Raw genomic sequence first — 17,849 nt, 5'->3', positions numbered from 1 at the left:
GAGATCCTCTCAAAGATCAAAAAAGAGGTCGAAAGACTTCTTCGATGCAATTTCATTAGGACCACAAGGTATGTGGATTGGATTGCAAATATAGTTCCTGTTATCAAGAAAAATGGCTCTTTGCGAGTGTGTATAGATTTTCGTGATCTAAATGCAGCAACTCCTAAAGATGAGTATCCAATGCTTGTGGCAGAGATGCTGGTTGACTCAGCCGCAGGTTATGAATATCTCAACATGCTTGATGGATATTATGGCTATAACCAAATTTTCATTGCAGAAGAGGATGTTTCTAAAACAGCCTTTCAATGTCCAGGGGCAATAAGCACTTATGAGTGGATAGTTATGCCATTTGGTCTAAACAACGCTGGGGCAACATACCAGCGAGCAATGAATTCTATATTCCATGATTATATAGAGACATTTATGCAAGTGTACATAGATGATATTGTGATAAAATCTACGTCAGATGAAGATCATCTAACCCATCTAAGCCAATCATTCAAAAGAATGAGAAAATATGGCTTAAAAATGAATCCTCTTAAGTGTGCATTCTTTGTGCAGGCTGGAGATTTTCTAGACTTTGTGGTCCATAAAAAGGGGATATAAATCAATCAGAACAAGACGAATGCTATTATGGAGACCAAAGCACCATCAACCAAGAAAGAGTTGCAATCATTATTAGGAAAGATAAACTTCCTAAGAAGATTCATCTCAAACTTAAGTGGTCGAACTCAAGCCTTCTCTCCCCTCCTACGCCTGAAACAAGGGAAGTTCGAATGGAATGACGAACATCAAAAGGCATTTGACAAGATCAAACACTATCTGACGAATCCTCCTATCTTGGCACCACCATGTGGAAAGAAGCCTATGAGACTGTATATATCAGCTTCCGACACTACCATAGGTAGCATGTTGGCACAAGAGAATGAAGATGGCGTCGAAAGAGCCATTTATTATCTTAGTAGGGTTTTAAATGATGTAGAAACTAGGTACACTTCAATAGAAAAGTTATGTCTTTGTTTGCATTTCTCTTGTACTAAACTCAAGTATTATATAAAACCTATTGATTTATACGTCTCTTCACATTTTTATGTCATCAAGTATATGTTATCTAAGCCAATAATGCACAGTCGAATTGGCAAATGGGCTTTGGCACTCACTGAATACTCTTTAACCTTTATGCCCTTAAGGGCAATGAAGGGACAAATAGTATCAGACTTTATTGTAGACCATGCAGTGGTCGAAAATCCTCAACTTCAAGTTGAGTTGAAACCTTGGAGATTATTCTTCGACGGTTCCACTCATAAGGATGGAAGTGGAGTTGGGATCATGTTAATTTCTCCTGGCGGAATTCCAATAAAACTCAAATATAGAATTGAAGGTCCCCTTTGTTCTAACAACGAAGCAGAATACGAAGCCCTTATTGCAGGACTTGAGGCTTTGTTGGAATTGGGGGCAACTAGGGTCGAAATTAAAGGAGACTCAGAATTAGTAATCAAGCAACTGACGAAGGAGTACAAATGTATAAAAGAAAATTTGATTATGTACTTCGTCATTGCAAATAGGTTACTTAAAAAATTCGAATATATCGACATAAAACATGTCCCTAGAATAAAAAATCAAGAAGCTAATGACTTAGCACAAATAGCTTCAGGGTATAGAATTTCAAAAGAGAAGCTAGAAGAACTTGTCGAAGTAAGAGGAAAGGCAATGGCTGCCAGATTGTCTCCGACAGATTTGGAAAGCACTCAGTTAGGATATGCTAACAAAGAGGAGTTTGAAGTACTGGCCATTGATACCTTAATAGATATAGATAGGAGGAATCCAATTATTAATTATCTTAAGGACCCTTCGACAGATACAGAAAGAAAAACCAAGTACAAGGCTTTATCTTATGTTTTGATGGGGAATGAATTATTCAAGAAAACCCCTAAGGGGATCCTGCTGAAATGTTTAGGAGAAAACAAAGCTTACTTGGCATTATCTAGTGTACATAGTGGAGCCTGTGGAGCACACCAGGAAGGCCATAAGATGAAATGGTTGCTTTTCAGATATGGAATGTATTGGCCCACCATGTTAAAAGATTGTATAGAGTTTGCTAAGGGTTGCCAAGAATGTCAAATACATGCAGGAATTCAACATGCTCCTGCAAGTGAGCTTCATACAATTATTAAGCCTTGGCCTTTCAGAGGTTGGGCATTAGATCTAATTGGGGAAATTTGACCCAATTCATCCAAAGGCCAAAGGTACATACTTGTAGGAATTGACTATTTCACTAAATGGGTCGAAGCAGTACCTTTAGTAAATGTGGATCAAGAAACTGTTATCGAATTCATTCAAAGGCAAATATTATATAGATTTGGAATCCCAGAAAGTATAACAACAGATCAAGGATAAGTTTTTACTGGTCGAAAGATGCAAGAGTTTGCAAAGGAGATGGGTTTGAAATTATTAACATCCACACCCTATTATGCTCAAGCCAATGGGCAAGTTGAAGCAGCTAATAAAGTAATAATTGGCTTAATCAAAAAGCATGTAGGTAAGAAGCCAAAAAACTGGCACAAAACTTTAGATCAAGCACTTTGGGCTTGTCGAAACTCCCCTAAAGAAGCTACTAACACTACACCTTTCCAGCTTACATTTGGACATGATGCAGTATTACCTGTCGAAATCTACTTAAAATCAGTGAGAATCCAAAGACAAGGAGAAATTCCATCTGACTTACACTGGGAAATGATGATAAATGAGCTGGTGGATTTGGACGAAGAAAGGTTGCATGCGTTAGAAGTATTAAGAAGACAGAAGGAGAGGGTAGCAAAGGCATATAATAAGAGGGTCAAAGGTAAAACTTTCACTATGAATGATTTAGTTTAGAAAGTTATATTACCTATGGATCGAAAGAATAAAGCATTAGGAAAATGGTCTCCACATTGGGAAGGACCTTTTCGAATTTTAAAAGCCTTTTCAAATAACGCATACGAAATAGAAGAATTAACAGAGGATCGAAGAATCCTAAAAGTAAATGGGAAATACTTAAAGAAGTATAAACCATGTATGCATGAAGTTAAAATCATAGCAACATAGCAAGCAAAGAACTATCATAGCCAAAATGGTGAAGATATTTTAACTCCAAACTTTGCCAAAATGGCTTTCGTCTTAATCAAATTACAAATAAACAAGAGTCGAATAGAACAAATATAGGTGGAAATCAAAAAGGAATAGTGGCCCTCATCCGATCATATTTTTTCTTCGCCAAGCCAATCTTATACTGAACAGCCGCTTGAACCCCTCTGAGGCGTGCAATATCTTCGTTCATAGCAGTAGCTTTTTCGACATGATTTACGCTTTGCTTCGCTAGATCATCAGCTTCAGTACTATCCAAGCCTTGGATAGCAGCCTGCTTCGCCTTAGCATCAGAAATCTTCTTCTGCAATTCTGCAATATGAGATTCCCAATGACGTATCAAAGCAGTATAAGTGTCGAATTCTGCTTGGGCTGATTTTTTGGAAGCGGCTAACTCCTTAGAAGCTTGTGAAGTTCGAAGGGCATTGTCAAACTCAGTGGCTTGAGCTTTTTCAGTTGATAGAAGCTTTGCTTTGGCATCCACCTCCCTATGGTATTCAGCACAAACCTGGTCAATGAGGTTTTGAATGTCGATAAGGGCTTCACCTATATCATTGGGGCAAGCAGTGATGTTAATCTTGCTTATCAACTTCTTTATGCTAAAGCTCGCTCCCACATTATTCTTTAATTCCTCAAAGAGATCTACATCAAAAACTGCCTTCTTCACCTGCTGAAGGAGTTCGTCATGTGATGCTTCATTTGCACTAGCACCAGAATGGGTCGAAGCTCCAGAAATGCTTTGCTCTGAAGAAGACTCTCTTTGAGCCATCATTAACCTTACATACTTGAGGGGATCATTTTGTTTTAAAGCTTTTTTCTCCTCCTCAGTAAGTGATATAGGCGAAGTTTGGGTGATGGATGGTCGAACTTTAATTGGATTTGGGACCGTGTCGACGTTGGCATCACCAGCTCCAATTTGATTTCCTTTAGGATCAGCTTCTCCCACATTCATGTCTTCATCGTCCTGAAAGTACCCCTCAATCTCATCAGAATCTTGATCATCCTCATCAGCATCATTCGAAGGAAACGCAACTCTGGCAGGAGAATTACTGAGAGTATCCTCAGAATCTTCTTTCTCTGCTGAGTCCTTCTCATCAGCATGCTTCGAAACTATTTCACCATCTTCACCAGGAGAAGAGGTTTCTTGTTCGTTCTGGGTGTTATCTCCTTCGAGATTTTGGGCTCCAGTCGAAGATCCTTTGTTTTGGACAGCACCGCTGATTGTCGGAGGAGGAGATGGATTCATGCCGCTCGAAGGATCACTTTGATTTGCAGTAGAAATGAGGGGAGTGGTAGGCTTGTCCTGAAAACAAAATGTTAGAATAAAGTATGAGTTTGTCGAAAGATAAAACACTTAAGGTCGAAGTCTACCTGCTGAGCCTCAGGGTCAGAAGCATTGCTCCTAATGTGCTCTAGTGCTGCGCCACTAGAGGGTTGGGATTGAGTTTTCTTTGGAAGAGGAGGGAGAATGTTGGTTTCGACACCTTGTTGTTTATTTGCTTGGTAAGGGGAAATTGTCGCCTTATTCTTTTTTTGCTTTTTCTTCAGTGGAGTCGGAGGAGTATTTTCTTCATCATCTTCGACAAGAATTATATTAGCAGTGAAGACTTTTCTTCTCTTGGGCGTCAAAGGAGGCTTGCCACTACCCTGAAAAAGAAAATTATAAATAGTTAGAAAAATACGAAAGAGACAAAGAAGTTATTTGATGTAATACCTTTGAACTCTTCTTCGTTTTCTCTAGAGCAACACCAGAAGGCACTCCCTGGCTTGAAGAGGTGGTTGGCTTAGAAGCAATATTCGAACTAGCTTTCGCCGCAGGCTTCTCTTTCGTTGCCACCTTCCTTTCGACAACTAAAGAAGAATGTGAGTTAGTCGAAACATGCAAATGTTTAAAAGATTGGCAAAAAGACGAAAGGGAGTTGTAAAACCAAGAAATCCAAACATTCCACACCTTCACATGTCAGAGAAGTAATTCTCACTGCATCTAAGTCGAAGTGAAGAAAGCCTTTGAAACTATCTAAGGTATGTTTGGTTGCAATTACTCTTTTGGCAGGTTTTTGTTGGTCATTTTTTATTATGTGAAAAATGTCCCCACATATGAACCAGTCTGGATAAGGGGTAAAAAATGACAAAGCAAAATCTGCACTGGGTAAATTTGGAAATTTGGGTGGTTTGCACTCAAAGGCCAAATCATATTTAAATTCAGGTTTTACAGCTTTGAGAGATTTTCTTTTGGCAATTTGCTTTTCGAATTTTTCTTTTAAAATTGGCGCTGCATCACAAACGGTTCGAGCAAGGTCCGTTGGGTCATAGACAGTTTCAAAGTACTTTTGGAATGCTTGGATTTCTTCAGAGTGAGTAAGTTTACCCTTGTGGATATTTTCCTGCAAAGATGAAAAGGCCTTCATTAGACGTTCTTTGATATCGGCAGTAGAAAACGTATTCTGGGAATAGAAATCTGTCCACCAAGTGGCAAAACCATTGGTGGAGTAGAACGACGGTTGGTAGGCTATTAATTGGAATTCAACAAAATTTGCATGGAATTCTTTGTGGATGGCAATGTCTCGAGCGCTCCATTCAGTCCCTGCACAACAGATCTCGCGCTTTCGTTTGAATAAAGAAACAAGAATAAGTTGACACAACCCAAACTGTCGAGAGACAAAATTAGGTTGATAAGCCAACAGACACACATGGCTCTTTACTGGTAGGATCCTAGAAACAAGCAGCCTTGAGAAGAGGAAGGCACGCCATATATCTTCGATCTCTGTGTTGGCGTTCTTCACAACATCTTCGAGCGAGGTAGTAAACCAGGAAGGACCATGGGTTCGACTGGCAAAAGGAGCCATCGAAGGAAGGAAATGGTGACGCTTCGAGAATATCAAGGTGTATTTAGTGAGGGAAGTTTGTAAGTTGTCAACATCATCAGCTGGAGTCAATCGAAGGAGTCTGGTGCCCTCAATGCTTCGATTTATTATCTCTGGGGCACTTTCATCGACGTTTCCTCATGTTGGAAAAAAGGATTCGAAAGTGGCATTGAGCCACAATTGAAGAAGCCAATAAGGCCCAGATAGTAATAAATTGGTATCAGCTTCATACTCCTTTAACTTAACACTAGCTGATCCTAAACTTTCATACAAACTAGCCAGTAAGAGTTTACTCAAACACACTCTTCGACCAACATGCAATTGGTTAGCGAGTGTTAAAAATCTCTTTGCAACTTGCAGAAATTTGCAGCAAAAGAAGAACTTGGACAACCATAGACCTAAGAATGCTATATGTTCTATATCAAAAACTTCTTCCCCATCAGCGTGATACAGATTAATGTAAGTACTGAATGAAGCGTTCTTGACGTTGAAGTCAATCAAGTTTTCACAGTCTTGGTAGGGGTCGAAGGTTTCTCCTGTCGGAGGAAGTCTAGCGATGACAACTACGTCGAAAAGCATAGGAGTCATCATTCCACAAGGGAGATGAAAGCTATTATATGTGCTATCCCAGAAATATAGGTTGGATAATAATAAAGGTTGGCAGTAACTAAACCCCAGTTTCGACATCTGGATTAGGTCAAAAATACCCAATTCTTTCCAAAATGAAGCTTTCTTCTTCTCAACTTTAGTTAACCAAGCTAGATAGGATTTGTCCAAGGTTGGACAAGACCGAAAGGGTCTGAAACTATCAGTAATAAAATCCAGTTGAAAAGCCTCCCTTTGGACTAGATCCTCATTATTCCTGGAGGAAACGGTTTTGTTGGCTATGGGTTTGGTATTATGATAACAGGGAAAAAACTTCGCACATTTCTCTAAATGTTCTTCAGAAACTAATGGGCCTAAAAACCCTAAAGCATTTCCAGAAAGTAAGGAAGGAACCATTACCTGAGAAGCAAAAATTGCTTTCTGTTCTTTCATAAGTTTTGGAATAGTGATGTACTCCCGATCCCCAACAGTGATGGTTGTGCTAGTTGGAATGTTCTGAGAAGCAGAACTTTTTGAGGATCCAGCACCTTTGATGTTCTTTGATTGCTTTTGCTGTTTATCAGAAGACATTGTAAGGGGTTTTTGGAGATTTTGAAGGATTAGGGTTTTAGGGAAGAAGAAACATTTTCAGAGAGGTTTTAGAAGATGAACTTAGGTTGGAAATGAAGATTTTCGTAAAAAGAAATAAAGAAATGACAAGTGAGTTTTTATAGTGTCAACCTACGAAGCTGACTGGTTACGCTTTACCAGGGTAGTGGGCCACGTGGTGGTTTTTCTGAGAAAAGGGTACAGGGATTACTGTTCATTTTCTTGGAAGTTGAAATTCTTGATGACAAATAACTGCGCACACGTTCTGATGAGACGTTTTGAAAAATTTAATCATGATTAACTGACAAATGTGGACTTTTAGGTCTATGAAAGGTCTCTGGTCGAAATCTGGTGATTACAAAAAATGCTCATTTCTACATTGATTCGAAATAGACATTTATTGGGGGCAATTTGTTAACTGGAGATTTCGACAAATAGTTGAAGCTCTTTGGAAATGTTGCATTTTGGAGAATAAATAAAAAATGGTTGTGTCGAAGCTGTTTGTTGAATTCTTTTCTTGGGTGAACAAATCTTTATGGTCGAAGCCTGAGACTTAGAAGATTTTTGGATTTCCACAAAGCTCTCTTCGATGTAGGCGTTTTGACAGAGTCGAAGCTTCAAGCGGGAAGATTTGAAATTTAAACGAAGCAGTTTCGTCAGACCAACACGTGGAAACATCTGAGACATGCAACACTTGAAAATGTCGAACGTGGCAGTCATCAATGTAGAGACCGTTAGGGTCGAATTGTTATAAATAGGGGTCTTAGTTTTAGATTTCAGGGTGTGTTCAAACAAATATACAGAAATTCACAAAATATACTCGAAGTACCAGAGCGAGAGAAAAGAGTTTTACGCTGAAAATGTATGTATGAAGAACACCATAAGTTTCGTTCATGTTATCTATTTCATGCAAGTCATTTAAATTAAAGTTATTCAATGCCTTTTATTTTGTCGAGTTGCCCTTATTTTCAGTATTTTATCATCATTCTTACTTTTGCATTTACATTTCGCCAAGTCTTCATTTCCACTAATTTCTCAAAACTTAAAGCATTTACTTCGAGTCACTTATCTTTACCCTTTCCAAGTATTTTCGTTATCTTTAAAAAACCTTTTACTACAAAGTTATCATCATTTACTTTGTTCATAAAGTCATAAGTTTCTTTTAGAATTGTTGTCAAAACACTTTTCGTTGTCCATAAACCAGAAACAAACTTAACCATGAGTCAAATCACCGTAATAGTAGTTCTTGAGACACATGTCCTATGATCAATCTAGTCGATCCTGTAAGTTACCAAAAATATATAAATTTGGAAGACTAACGGTTGTTTATCAGAAATCACTGGTAAACACGGGGAAGTCAATCGTTTAGTGTTTTTAGCATGAACATTTGACTCCCATCGTGAGGCCTTGGTAAAATTTTCCCAGGCCACACAAAAAATCATCATGAAAATCGCTAATAGCCCAGTTATATGATGTTCAGATCATCTCCCAACCAAAGTGATCCACTTCCACCACCAGATTTAATCCAATTGCTCGTAGTGGTGAAGGCTCTCCATCAACAAAATCAAACATTGCAAGATAACGTCCATGTTTTACAAACATATAGTCAATAGGATGAGGATGTAGAGGACGAGCTTCTAGATTCCCAACCATTGTTTGAGGCGATATGGGATGATCAAGTTCCAGAGAACTTCAAACCACCATCGTTGGTATCTTTTTATGATAAAACCAACCCACATAAGCATATTATTGCGATTAATAATTATATGGTAATAGTATGGGCATCCGACTCCCTTAGTGTAAAATCGTGGTAGGTACCTTTAAGGGATGAGTTTTGTGATGGTATATGATCTTACCCATATTCTCGGTTGTTAGCTACTAGGACCTAACTAAAAAGATGGTACAACACTTTTCAGCAAGCAAACATAGAAAAGTGTCGACTACCACTTTATTCAACGCTCGACAAGGGTACTCGGAGTATCTTATAAAGTATTTGGTGAGGTTCAACGAAGAAACCATTAATGTGTCTCATTCAAACCAGAATATGTTCGTGGGGGAATTTCAACGTGGCCTCAAAGTCAGAAAGTTCAATGAATCCCTAACACAAAAGTCGACATCCAGCATGGATGAGGTAATTACCAGAGCAAAATACTATATCAAAGGGGAGAAGAGTAACGCGAAAAATAGATCTTAAGATGCCAAGGAAAAATGTGAGCTAAAGAAGAGGGAGTCAGGCATATGAAGGAGTACCCTAAGCTCAGACATAGAGACCGAACAATGATAAGACCATCCCAGCGACCGTTTGACAAAGATGTCGAGTATACGCCACTGAATTCAAGACGTGAAGATATCTTCAGAGAAGTCTATCATCTTAAATTACTCTATATCCCGGGGCGTCCAAAAGGAGTCCATGCTGTGATGGGAAAGGACAAGAATGCATGATGTGCATACCACAAACTTCATGGTCATCACACGGAAGATTCCCATCAGCTCAAAAGAGAAATCAAGATCTTAATTCAGAGAGGTCATTTGTTGTCCTATGTGAAAGATGTCGGAGAACATACAGGAAAGAGAAGTCCTTCCAGGGGGGATATCAGCTTGGAAAATCCTCCGCAAAAGAAGGGGAAAATACATATGAGATCCGCGAAGCCCGAGTGACCCGTCATACATTGAACATCATTGTTGGAGGATTCGCAAGAGAAGGAGAAACCAATTCATCCAGGAAAAGATATGCACGAACAGTGATGCATATCAGACAGAAGCCGCTTTCAAAAGAAGATGAAAACCCAACCCTAATCAGTTTTTCCAGAAAAGATGTTAAAGGAGTATTGGCTCACGATAATGACCCAATTATAATTAAAGTATGAAGCAAGTCTTAGTAGATTCGGCAAGTTCAACAAATATTTTGTATTGGGATGCATTCAAGGGTATGAATTTCGATATCGCTAAGATGTTACCTTTTTAAGGTACTTAGGTCTGTTTCTCCGGAGAACAGGTGCAGGTTCTAGGGCACCTGCCCATGATAACAACTTTTGGCAGTGGAAAAAATGCAAAAAATGTCAAGGTTAGGTACTTGATTGTCAATGTCGCATCTCCTTACAACATTATTATTGGCAGACTATCATTCAATGCTTTAGAGGCGGAACTATCCACTTTATACCTCACACTAAAGTATCCTTTCAAAGATGTCCATGTAGGGGTAATAAAAGGTTATTAGGGTTTAGCAAGGAAATGTTAGAAAGACAGTCTGAATCTCAAAAATAAAGCTCAAACTGATTAGCCAATAAAAGGTGATCATTTAAAGGTGAATCTAGTTTATATTGATCCAAGAGAAGACTTGACGGAAGATAGTTTGACACCTATCGAGGATGTGAAGAAGGTACAAATTGGTGCGCAAATATCCCAGACAACTCAGATTAGTTCTAATTTGTATCCAGAGAAGGAAGACGAGATCATAAGAATATTGAAGGAGAACATAGATCTGTTCGCATGGAAACCAGTTGACATGCCCCTAATCGATCCAAACATAGTTTGCCGCCATCTGGCATTGCATCCAACCATGAAGTTGGTGTCTCATATAAAGCGAAAGGATGGCAAGGAGAAGAGAAGAGAGATAGAAGATGAAGTCAGAATGCTTGTGAAGGCCGATTTCATTGAGGAAATTAAGTAGCCGACTTGGTTGGCTAATATATTCATGGTAAAAAAGAAATCGAGAAAGTGGTGAATATGTGTGGATTTCACTGACTTGAATAAGGCATGTCCCAAAGATCCTTATCTGCTTCCTCACATTGATCAACTAATCGACAGGGCTTCCGGTTTCCGTCTTCTCAACTTTATGGATGCTTACTCGGATTACAATCAGATAGAATGAATTCGTTGGATGCTCCCAAGATGACATTCATGACAAACAAGAATAATTATTATTATGAGGTGATGTCTTTCGGACTTAAAATTGCAGGGGCTACCTACCAAATACTAATGGATATGGTATTCGCTTCACAGATAGGGTAGAACCTGGAGGTATATGTCGATGAGATGGTGATAAAAACCTCGGAAAATTGGAAACACGTCACAAATTTAGAAGAAACATTTACGTCAATCATAAGTTACAACATGAGGCTTAACCCATACAAGTTCACTTTCGGGGCATAAGCCGGGAAATTCCCTATATTTATGTTGATCAGCTGGGGAATAGAAGCAAACCCGGATAAATGTCAAGCAATCATTGATATGAGAAGTCTAAGTTAATTTAAACCTCTGGCATAATCTCCTGCGGCCGGGCTAAGTTAATTGAAACCTCTGGCTTAACTAAAGTCCAAGTTAATTGAAACCTCTGGCATAATTAGATAATGTTGGGCTAAGTTAATTGAAACCTCTAGCCTAATTAAAGTCCAAGTTAATTGAAACCTTTGGCATAGTCGGCTACGGCCTGGCTAAGTTAATTGAATCCTCTGGCCTAATTGAAGTCTAAGTTAACTCAAACCTCTAGCATAATCGGTTGTGGTCAGGCTAAGTTAATTGAAACCTCTGGCCTAACTGAAGTCCACGTTAACTGAAACCTCAAGCATAATCGGTTGTGGATGGCCTAAGTTAATTGAAACCTTTGGCATAACTGAAGTCTAATTTAACTGAAACCTCTAGCATAATCGGCTACGGTCGGGTTATGTTAATTGAAACCTCTGGCCTAACTGAAGTTCATGTTAATTGAAACCTCTAGCATAATCGGTTGTGGATAGGCTAAGTTAATTGAAACCTTTGGCCTAATTGAGGTCTATGTTAATTTAAACTTATGCATTATCGATTGCGGTCGGGCTAAGTTAATTGAAACCTCTAGCCTAACTGAAGTCCAAGTTAATAGAAACCTCTAGAGAAATTGGGTCTGACTAAATTATAAAGAGAAACCCTAGGCCGATATATGCTTATCATGGTCGGGGTCTTTGGTTTGTTAATTAGTCGTGTTTTATAAGTGCTCTGAGTTATACTATCATCATGACCATGCCTCGTAGAGGTACTCGAGTGGTTTATCAAAGTAGAAATATCTTAATGACTTACCATAGCCTTACCCCTAGTTAGGGAGTGGGTTTGACTGAGCCACTTATGTTTAAAAATTTATTTTTAGCACTTGGGGATTCTATAAGGAACCACTTCAGAAAAACCAATTATAAAGATAAATTATGAAAAGGAGACAACCAATAACATAAAACAAGATACAAGATTGTCACAGTTGTTACGGATCACAGCAGGATTCAGATGCAAAACATAAAAGAAAAGCGGATAAAGAGATAAAAGCATAAATACCTGGAATTGAAGAACGGTTGGAAGCTCTGAAATCGTCTTGAAGGAGAAATAAGTTACTTTAGTGGATGATTAGCAAGAAAAGGAAGAAACAACTTTAAATAAGAGGAGAGTCCTTTTTAACGATTCTAAAAGATGAGGTGTTTGAGATTTATCAAGAAAATAAATTCTCCATAAAAATCATCATTATAGACAAAAGATAAAATCTGGAAAAGATACACCCCCACGTCTGTCACGATTGTCCACTTCACTAATGCGGGTCTATAGAACAAACAACGGTATGTAGGGCCGAGTTATACCTCAACCTCATGATGGACGAAAAATGTTATGGGCTTCTTTTTTCTGAGCATTTCACTCTTTTAAATTTCATGCTCAAGGGGCTTATGTACACCCTGGAAATTATTTTGACCAATCGATGTGTAAAATCGGAAGAAATCCATGATGAAGTAGGGATGGTTCAGGTGGAAGCCGGTAGTAGTCATAGCTAGAACACATACTCGTCTAATGGATACCCGAGATATAATATGGCCTAAGGAAGTCATCGTATTTCCAGGTTGAGGGTCCTGATGAGCCGAGGTGGAGAGCCTCGTGTCATCGGGTATGAAACCCAGATAAGCCGAGATAATAGCCGGACAAAGGGCCACCATTTGGAAACGGTCTCGGAAAATGAAAGGTCATAACGGTACATAATGAAACAGGTGTTACAAGTCATTAAGAAGTGAGATTAAATGATAAAGCATCGATGATTTTCTAGGCTTTGAATGCAGGAAGGAAGAGGAAATTGTTCTTCATTATATTTAGGGGTAGGAATGAACCTATATAAGGGACATCAAGAAATAAGGAAAATGAGACAATAACTACCTTATAAAAACATTTATAGACACTTAATCAATCATTTGAAGCACTCCCTGACTAGCATCGGAGAAATCAACATTTTAGTGTTTTTAGCAAGAACAATACCTAATGTTGCACACAAAGACTTGGAGATTTTTTATGACAAGAGAAATAAACTTACAACAAGAGAATGAATTTCTTTTAGTATTCAAAGCAGATCTGAATAGGCAACAAAAGTTACAATCTAGGAGATTTTTTAAACAGTTCTTAGTATATGGTTACACAATGTTAGAGTCATAAAGATTGAAACGACTTTATAACAATAAAGCCAAGTTGATAATGTCAATATATAGAACTCTAAATGAAAAAGGCGACCAAAGTCAAACACCCGGTTCAAGTACTAGGAAAAGAGTGATGTTTCCATCATCGTATGTTGGTAGTCGCGAGTTTATGGATCAATTATACTATGATGAGATGTTCATTTGTAGCAAGGTAAAATTTCCATATTTATTCATCACTTTTATATGAAATCCTGATTGGCCAGAGACACAAAGAGTGCTTTCTTCATTTGAAACCTCAAGATAGACCAAATTTATATCAAGAAATTTTAAAATAGAGTTTTATCAACTACTTTCAAATGTAACCAAAAAGGAAATTTTGGGAAAAGTTCTTGTATGTGAGTTTTAAATGCTAAATATTTATTACAAATAACCATATTACCATTTGTTACTTTGTATGATTTTTACCACCTTTTGATCTATTTTTCTTTATTACATTATTATTTCAACTTACCTCTAAATCATGTGTATGTCAGTATTCATCTTTTACACAATATCATAGTTCTAACTAAATGTGTTTTCTATATTGTAGATATGTTCACTATTGAGTTTTAAAAGAGAGCATTGCCACATTCACACATCCTCATTTTTTTGCATCCACCTAACAAATATCCGGGACCGGAAGATATAAATAATATTATAAGTGTTGAAGTGTTTGATCCTTTGAAAGATCAAAAGTTATACAATTTGGTTAAGAAACATATGGTACATGGGCCTTGTGGTTTGAAAAACAAAAATTCACCTTGCGTGAAGGATGAGAAATGTTCCAAATACTATCCTAGACAGTTTCGTAATGCTATTATAGTTGATCAAGAAAGTTGTCCTTTATATAGAAGAAGAGATAATGGGTACACAATTGAAAAAAAATGAAATCTTACTATATAATCAGTGGCGGAGCCAGATAAAAAAATTTGGGATGGCCGCTAACGTAAAATAAAGATTATAAATAAAATTTAAATAGTATTTTAAATAAAACATTAAAGTTAAAATAAATACAAAGTTAATTACTAAAAATTTAAATTACATGACTTAAAACTACCTTAAAGTAATGCTTTACGCGTTCCGAGTGACTTGAAATCGTCAATAATTGACTCCGAACTAATGCTTGCACTAATCTCCCTTTCAATATATATTGTCATGCTATCTCCAAGAAACCCATCATCCATCTTGTTTCTCAACTTAGTCTTAATAATTTTCATTGCTGAAAAAGACCTCTCAGTTGTGGCCGTAGAAACGGGAAGAGTTATGATAAGACGAAGTAGTCTATCAATCAAGAAGTAAGTTTCAGCCTGTCCAGATGCAACCAAACATGAACATAGTTCTTGAATAGTTGATAAATTATTCAAGTTTGATGCTTGACGAGCAACAAATAGAAAATATTGGGGTTGAAATTGCAAATTATTCTTCTCTTGATCACTAAAATCCATAGGATAATATTTTTCAACTAAAGAACAAATAGTATCAATGCTAAAAGCTTTATATCCATACTTAGGAGATAAAGAACAAGAAAGAGTTAACAAATCCATTGCCTGCTCACTGAATCTGCTATTCAACTCTTGTAATTGTTTGTCAATGGTAGTGAAAAAGATTTCAACTTTAAAGTAATGTTGAATTGTGACTTGATTCTCTTCAAGACGGGAGCGTCCAAATCTTGTTGTTGAATGAACATCATTAAGATCAGGAATCTCAATACCATGCTTTTCACAAAAAGATACCACTTTAGTAAACAATATATCCCAACCATTTTCTCTCAAACCTTGAATTAGATGTTTTGTTGAACGAACCAAGTTCATAGCATTAACTACATCTTGATTTTTTTTGTAAGGCTTGACAAAGCATATCTGTTATTCCCATGATTTCTTTCATCAAGTGCAAAATAAATATAAAATCAAATGCCTTCAAGTAATTGTAACAACTATCTGCATCCCCACGTGTAGCATAACTCCCTCTATCTTTTGCAATTTTTTTTAAAACTAAACAAGTTGCTTCATACATGTTTATCAAGCTAGAAATTGAATCGTAATGTGATCCCCAATGAGTATCTCCAGCTCGTTTCAATGTACCAACTTGATTTGCACCTTTACCAGTTACAATCTCATCAATCTCTAACAAATAAGCAATTTCTTCTAATTGGGCAGCTTGTAACTCATCATGACGCTTTGTAGAAGAACAAACAACATTCACAACAAAGATCAGCTTCTCAAAAAATTTATGAACAGGTTTGACTTCTCTTGATGATGTAACTAATGCAAGTTGCAATCGATGAGCAAAACAATGAACATAGTATGCATAAGGACAATCCTTCATAAAGAGGGCTTGTAAATCATTCCATTCTCCTCTCATATTGCTAGCACCATCATACCCTTGACCACGAATGTTAGAAATATCAAGGTTATGTCGAGAAAGTATATCACATATTGCTTCCTTAAGAGTTAAAGATGTGGTGTCTTTAACATGTGCCACATCAAAAAATCTCTCTTGTATTAAACCAACTTTATCAACAGATCTTAATACAAGAGCCATTTGTTCCTTTTTTGACTCATCACGAGCTTCATCAACAACGATACAAAATTTGGAATCACCAATTTCCTCACAAATACTCTTTTCACTCTACTAGAAAGAATTTACAAGAGCTCTTTTTGAATTTGATGTGAAGTATACTTGCAATTTTGTGGAGCATTTTCCAACACAACTTTTGCAACTTCATCATTGTAGGATGCTAAAAGTTTCAATAACTCAAGAAAGTTACCTTGATTTCTTGATTTGCTACTTTCGTCGTGACCCCTAAAAGCACAAGCTTGTAATGTTAACCAACAAACAGTGTCAATTGAAGTCTTGAGTCGTAATCGATTATTCATTCTTTGACTTGAACTTTGCACTTGAATAACATTTCTAATATGACCATCTTGATTCAACAAGTCTTGACAAGCTTTCATTGCATTGTTGTGTGGTGAGCAAGGATCCTTCCCTATGTGTTTAAGAAAGGAACAATGTTTTCCATTCCTAACTTTTTCCAATTTCTAAAACCCATAGAAATAAAGACAAGTGATCCGAGACGTCCACTTAGTTTTTTGCTAAAAAGGTAACATGGTAAGCAATATGCGGCATCTTCAGATGGTGAATATTCTAACCATGATGGAAATATGCTAAACCAAGTATGTTGAAACCTTCTAGGATGATCCTCGTTACCGGACAAAGGATAGTTTTCTAAATGAATTTGATATGGACCCCATTTTAGATAAGCTCTTCGTATTGCATCCACTTGATTTGGTGGATATTGCCAAATAGGAGGACGCTTTCCAGGATCGCGTTCCAAAGAATTTTCAAAACCATGATGCTCTTCAATTGTTGGATTCTCAAGAACTGTTTCAGATTCGGATGTCGGGATTATAATTTCTTCATCTCTCTCTTTTCTTTCAATTTCACATGCTTTTCTTTTGAAAAAAGAATCAATTTTCCTATTATTCATCTTTACTCTTCCTATAATATCATATCAGATCCAAAAATCAATTTAGAGAACATAAAAATTAAAAGAGAAAAAATTAATAAACTTAATTAATCAACTTTAATCTGTTTTCAAATACCGGTAACTTCACTATTAGAAATTAGCAGCAACAATGATTAAATAAACCTTATTACAGTGTATAATTATATTTGTAAATTACAGTGTTATGAATTGACTTAATAAACCTCATATAGATTATTTTAACACATCAAGAAAGAAAAACCCTAAAAATCTCAAAAACACAAATCAAGCAATCACTTTAATTTGTTACTTTTTATAAAAGAAGAATGAATAAAGTTTTGTACCTGTTAGATGCCGATCACTTTAATCTGTTCCGATTCCGGTGCCAGTAGCAAACCCATATGAGAAAGAAAGGAAAGGTAAGAGCTTTTTACCTTATCTGTATTTTAACCTAACTTTGAATGAAAAATAAAAAATAAAAATTAATTTTAATTTAAAATAAGGATGTTTTAGTAATTTAATATATATGAACTAAAAATAAATAAAAAGTTGAGGGGTGGTCGTGGCCTTCCCACGTCCCCCCTCAGTTCCGCCACCGTATATAATGATCATGCAGTTCCTCATAAACCATGTTTATTGTTGAAATATGAAGCACACGTTAACATGGAATGGTGCAATCAAAGTACTTCAATAAAATGCTTATTCAAGTATATAAATAAATTTTCTGATAGAATT

At 36.9% G+C, this 17,849-nt stretch overlaps 1 protein-coding gene across 1 annotated transcript; it reads left to right on the top strand.

Moving 5' to 3' along the window:
- The first annotated feature begins 633 nt into the window (after positions 1-633).
- LOC127131400 (uncharacterized) lies at positions 634-2,223 on the top strand. Its single transcript, XM_051060326.1, has 2 exons — positions 634-1,442; positions 1,566-2,223. Exons 1-2 carry the CDS (start codon positions 634-636, stop codon positions 2,221-2,223), a joined length of 1,467 nt encoding a protein of 488 aa, XP_050916283.1.
- The last annotated feature ends 15,626 nt before the right edge of the window (positions 2,224-17,849 follow it).

This window comes from Lathyrus oleraceus, chromosome 3 (assembly GCF_024323335.1).
Source record: "Lathyrus oleraceus cultivar Zhongwan6 chromosome 3, CAAS_Psat_ZW6_1.0, whole genome shotgun sequence".
In the NCBI taxonomy this organism is placed as follows: domain Eukaryota; kingdom Viridiplantae; phylum Streptophyta; class Magnoliopsida; order Fabales; family Fabaceae; genus Lathyrus; species Lathyrus oleraceus.
This window is presented reverse-complemented; position numbering and strand designations above follow the sequence as displayed.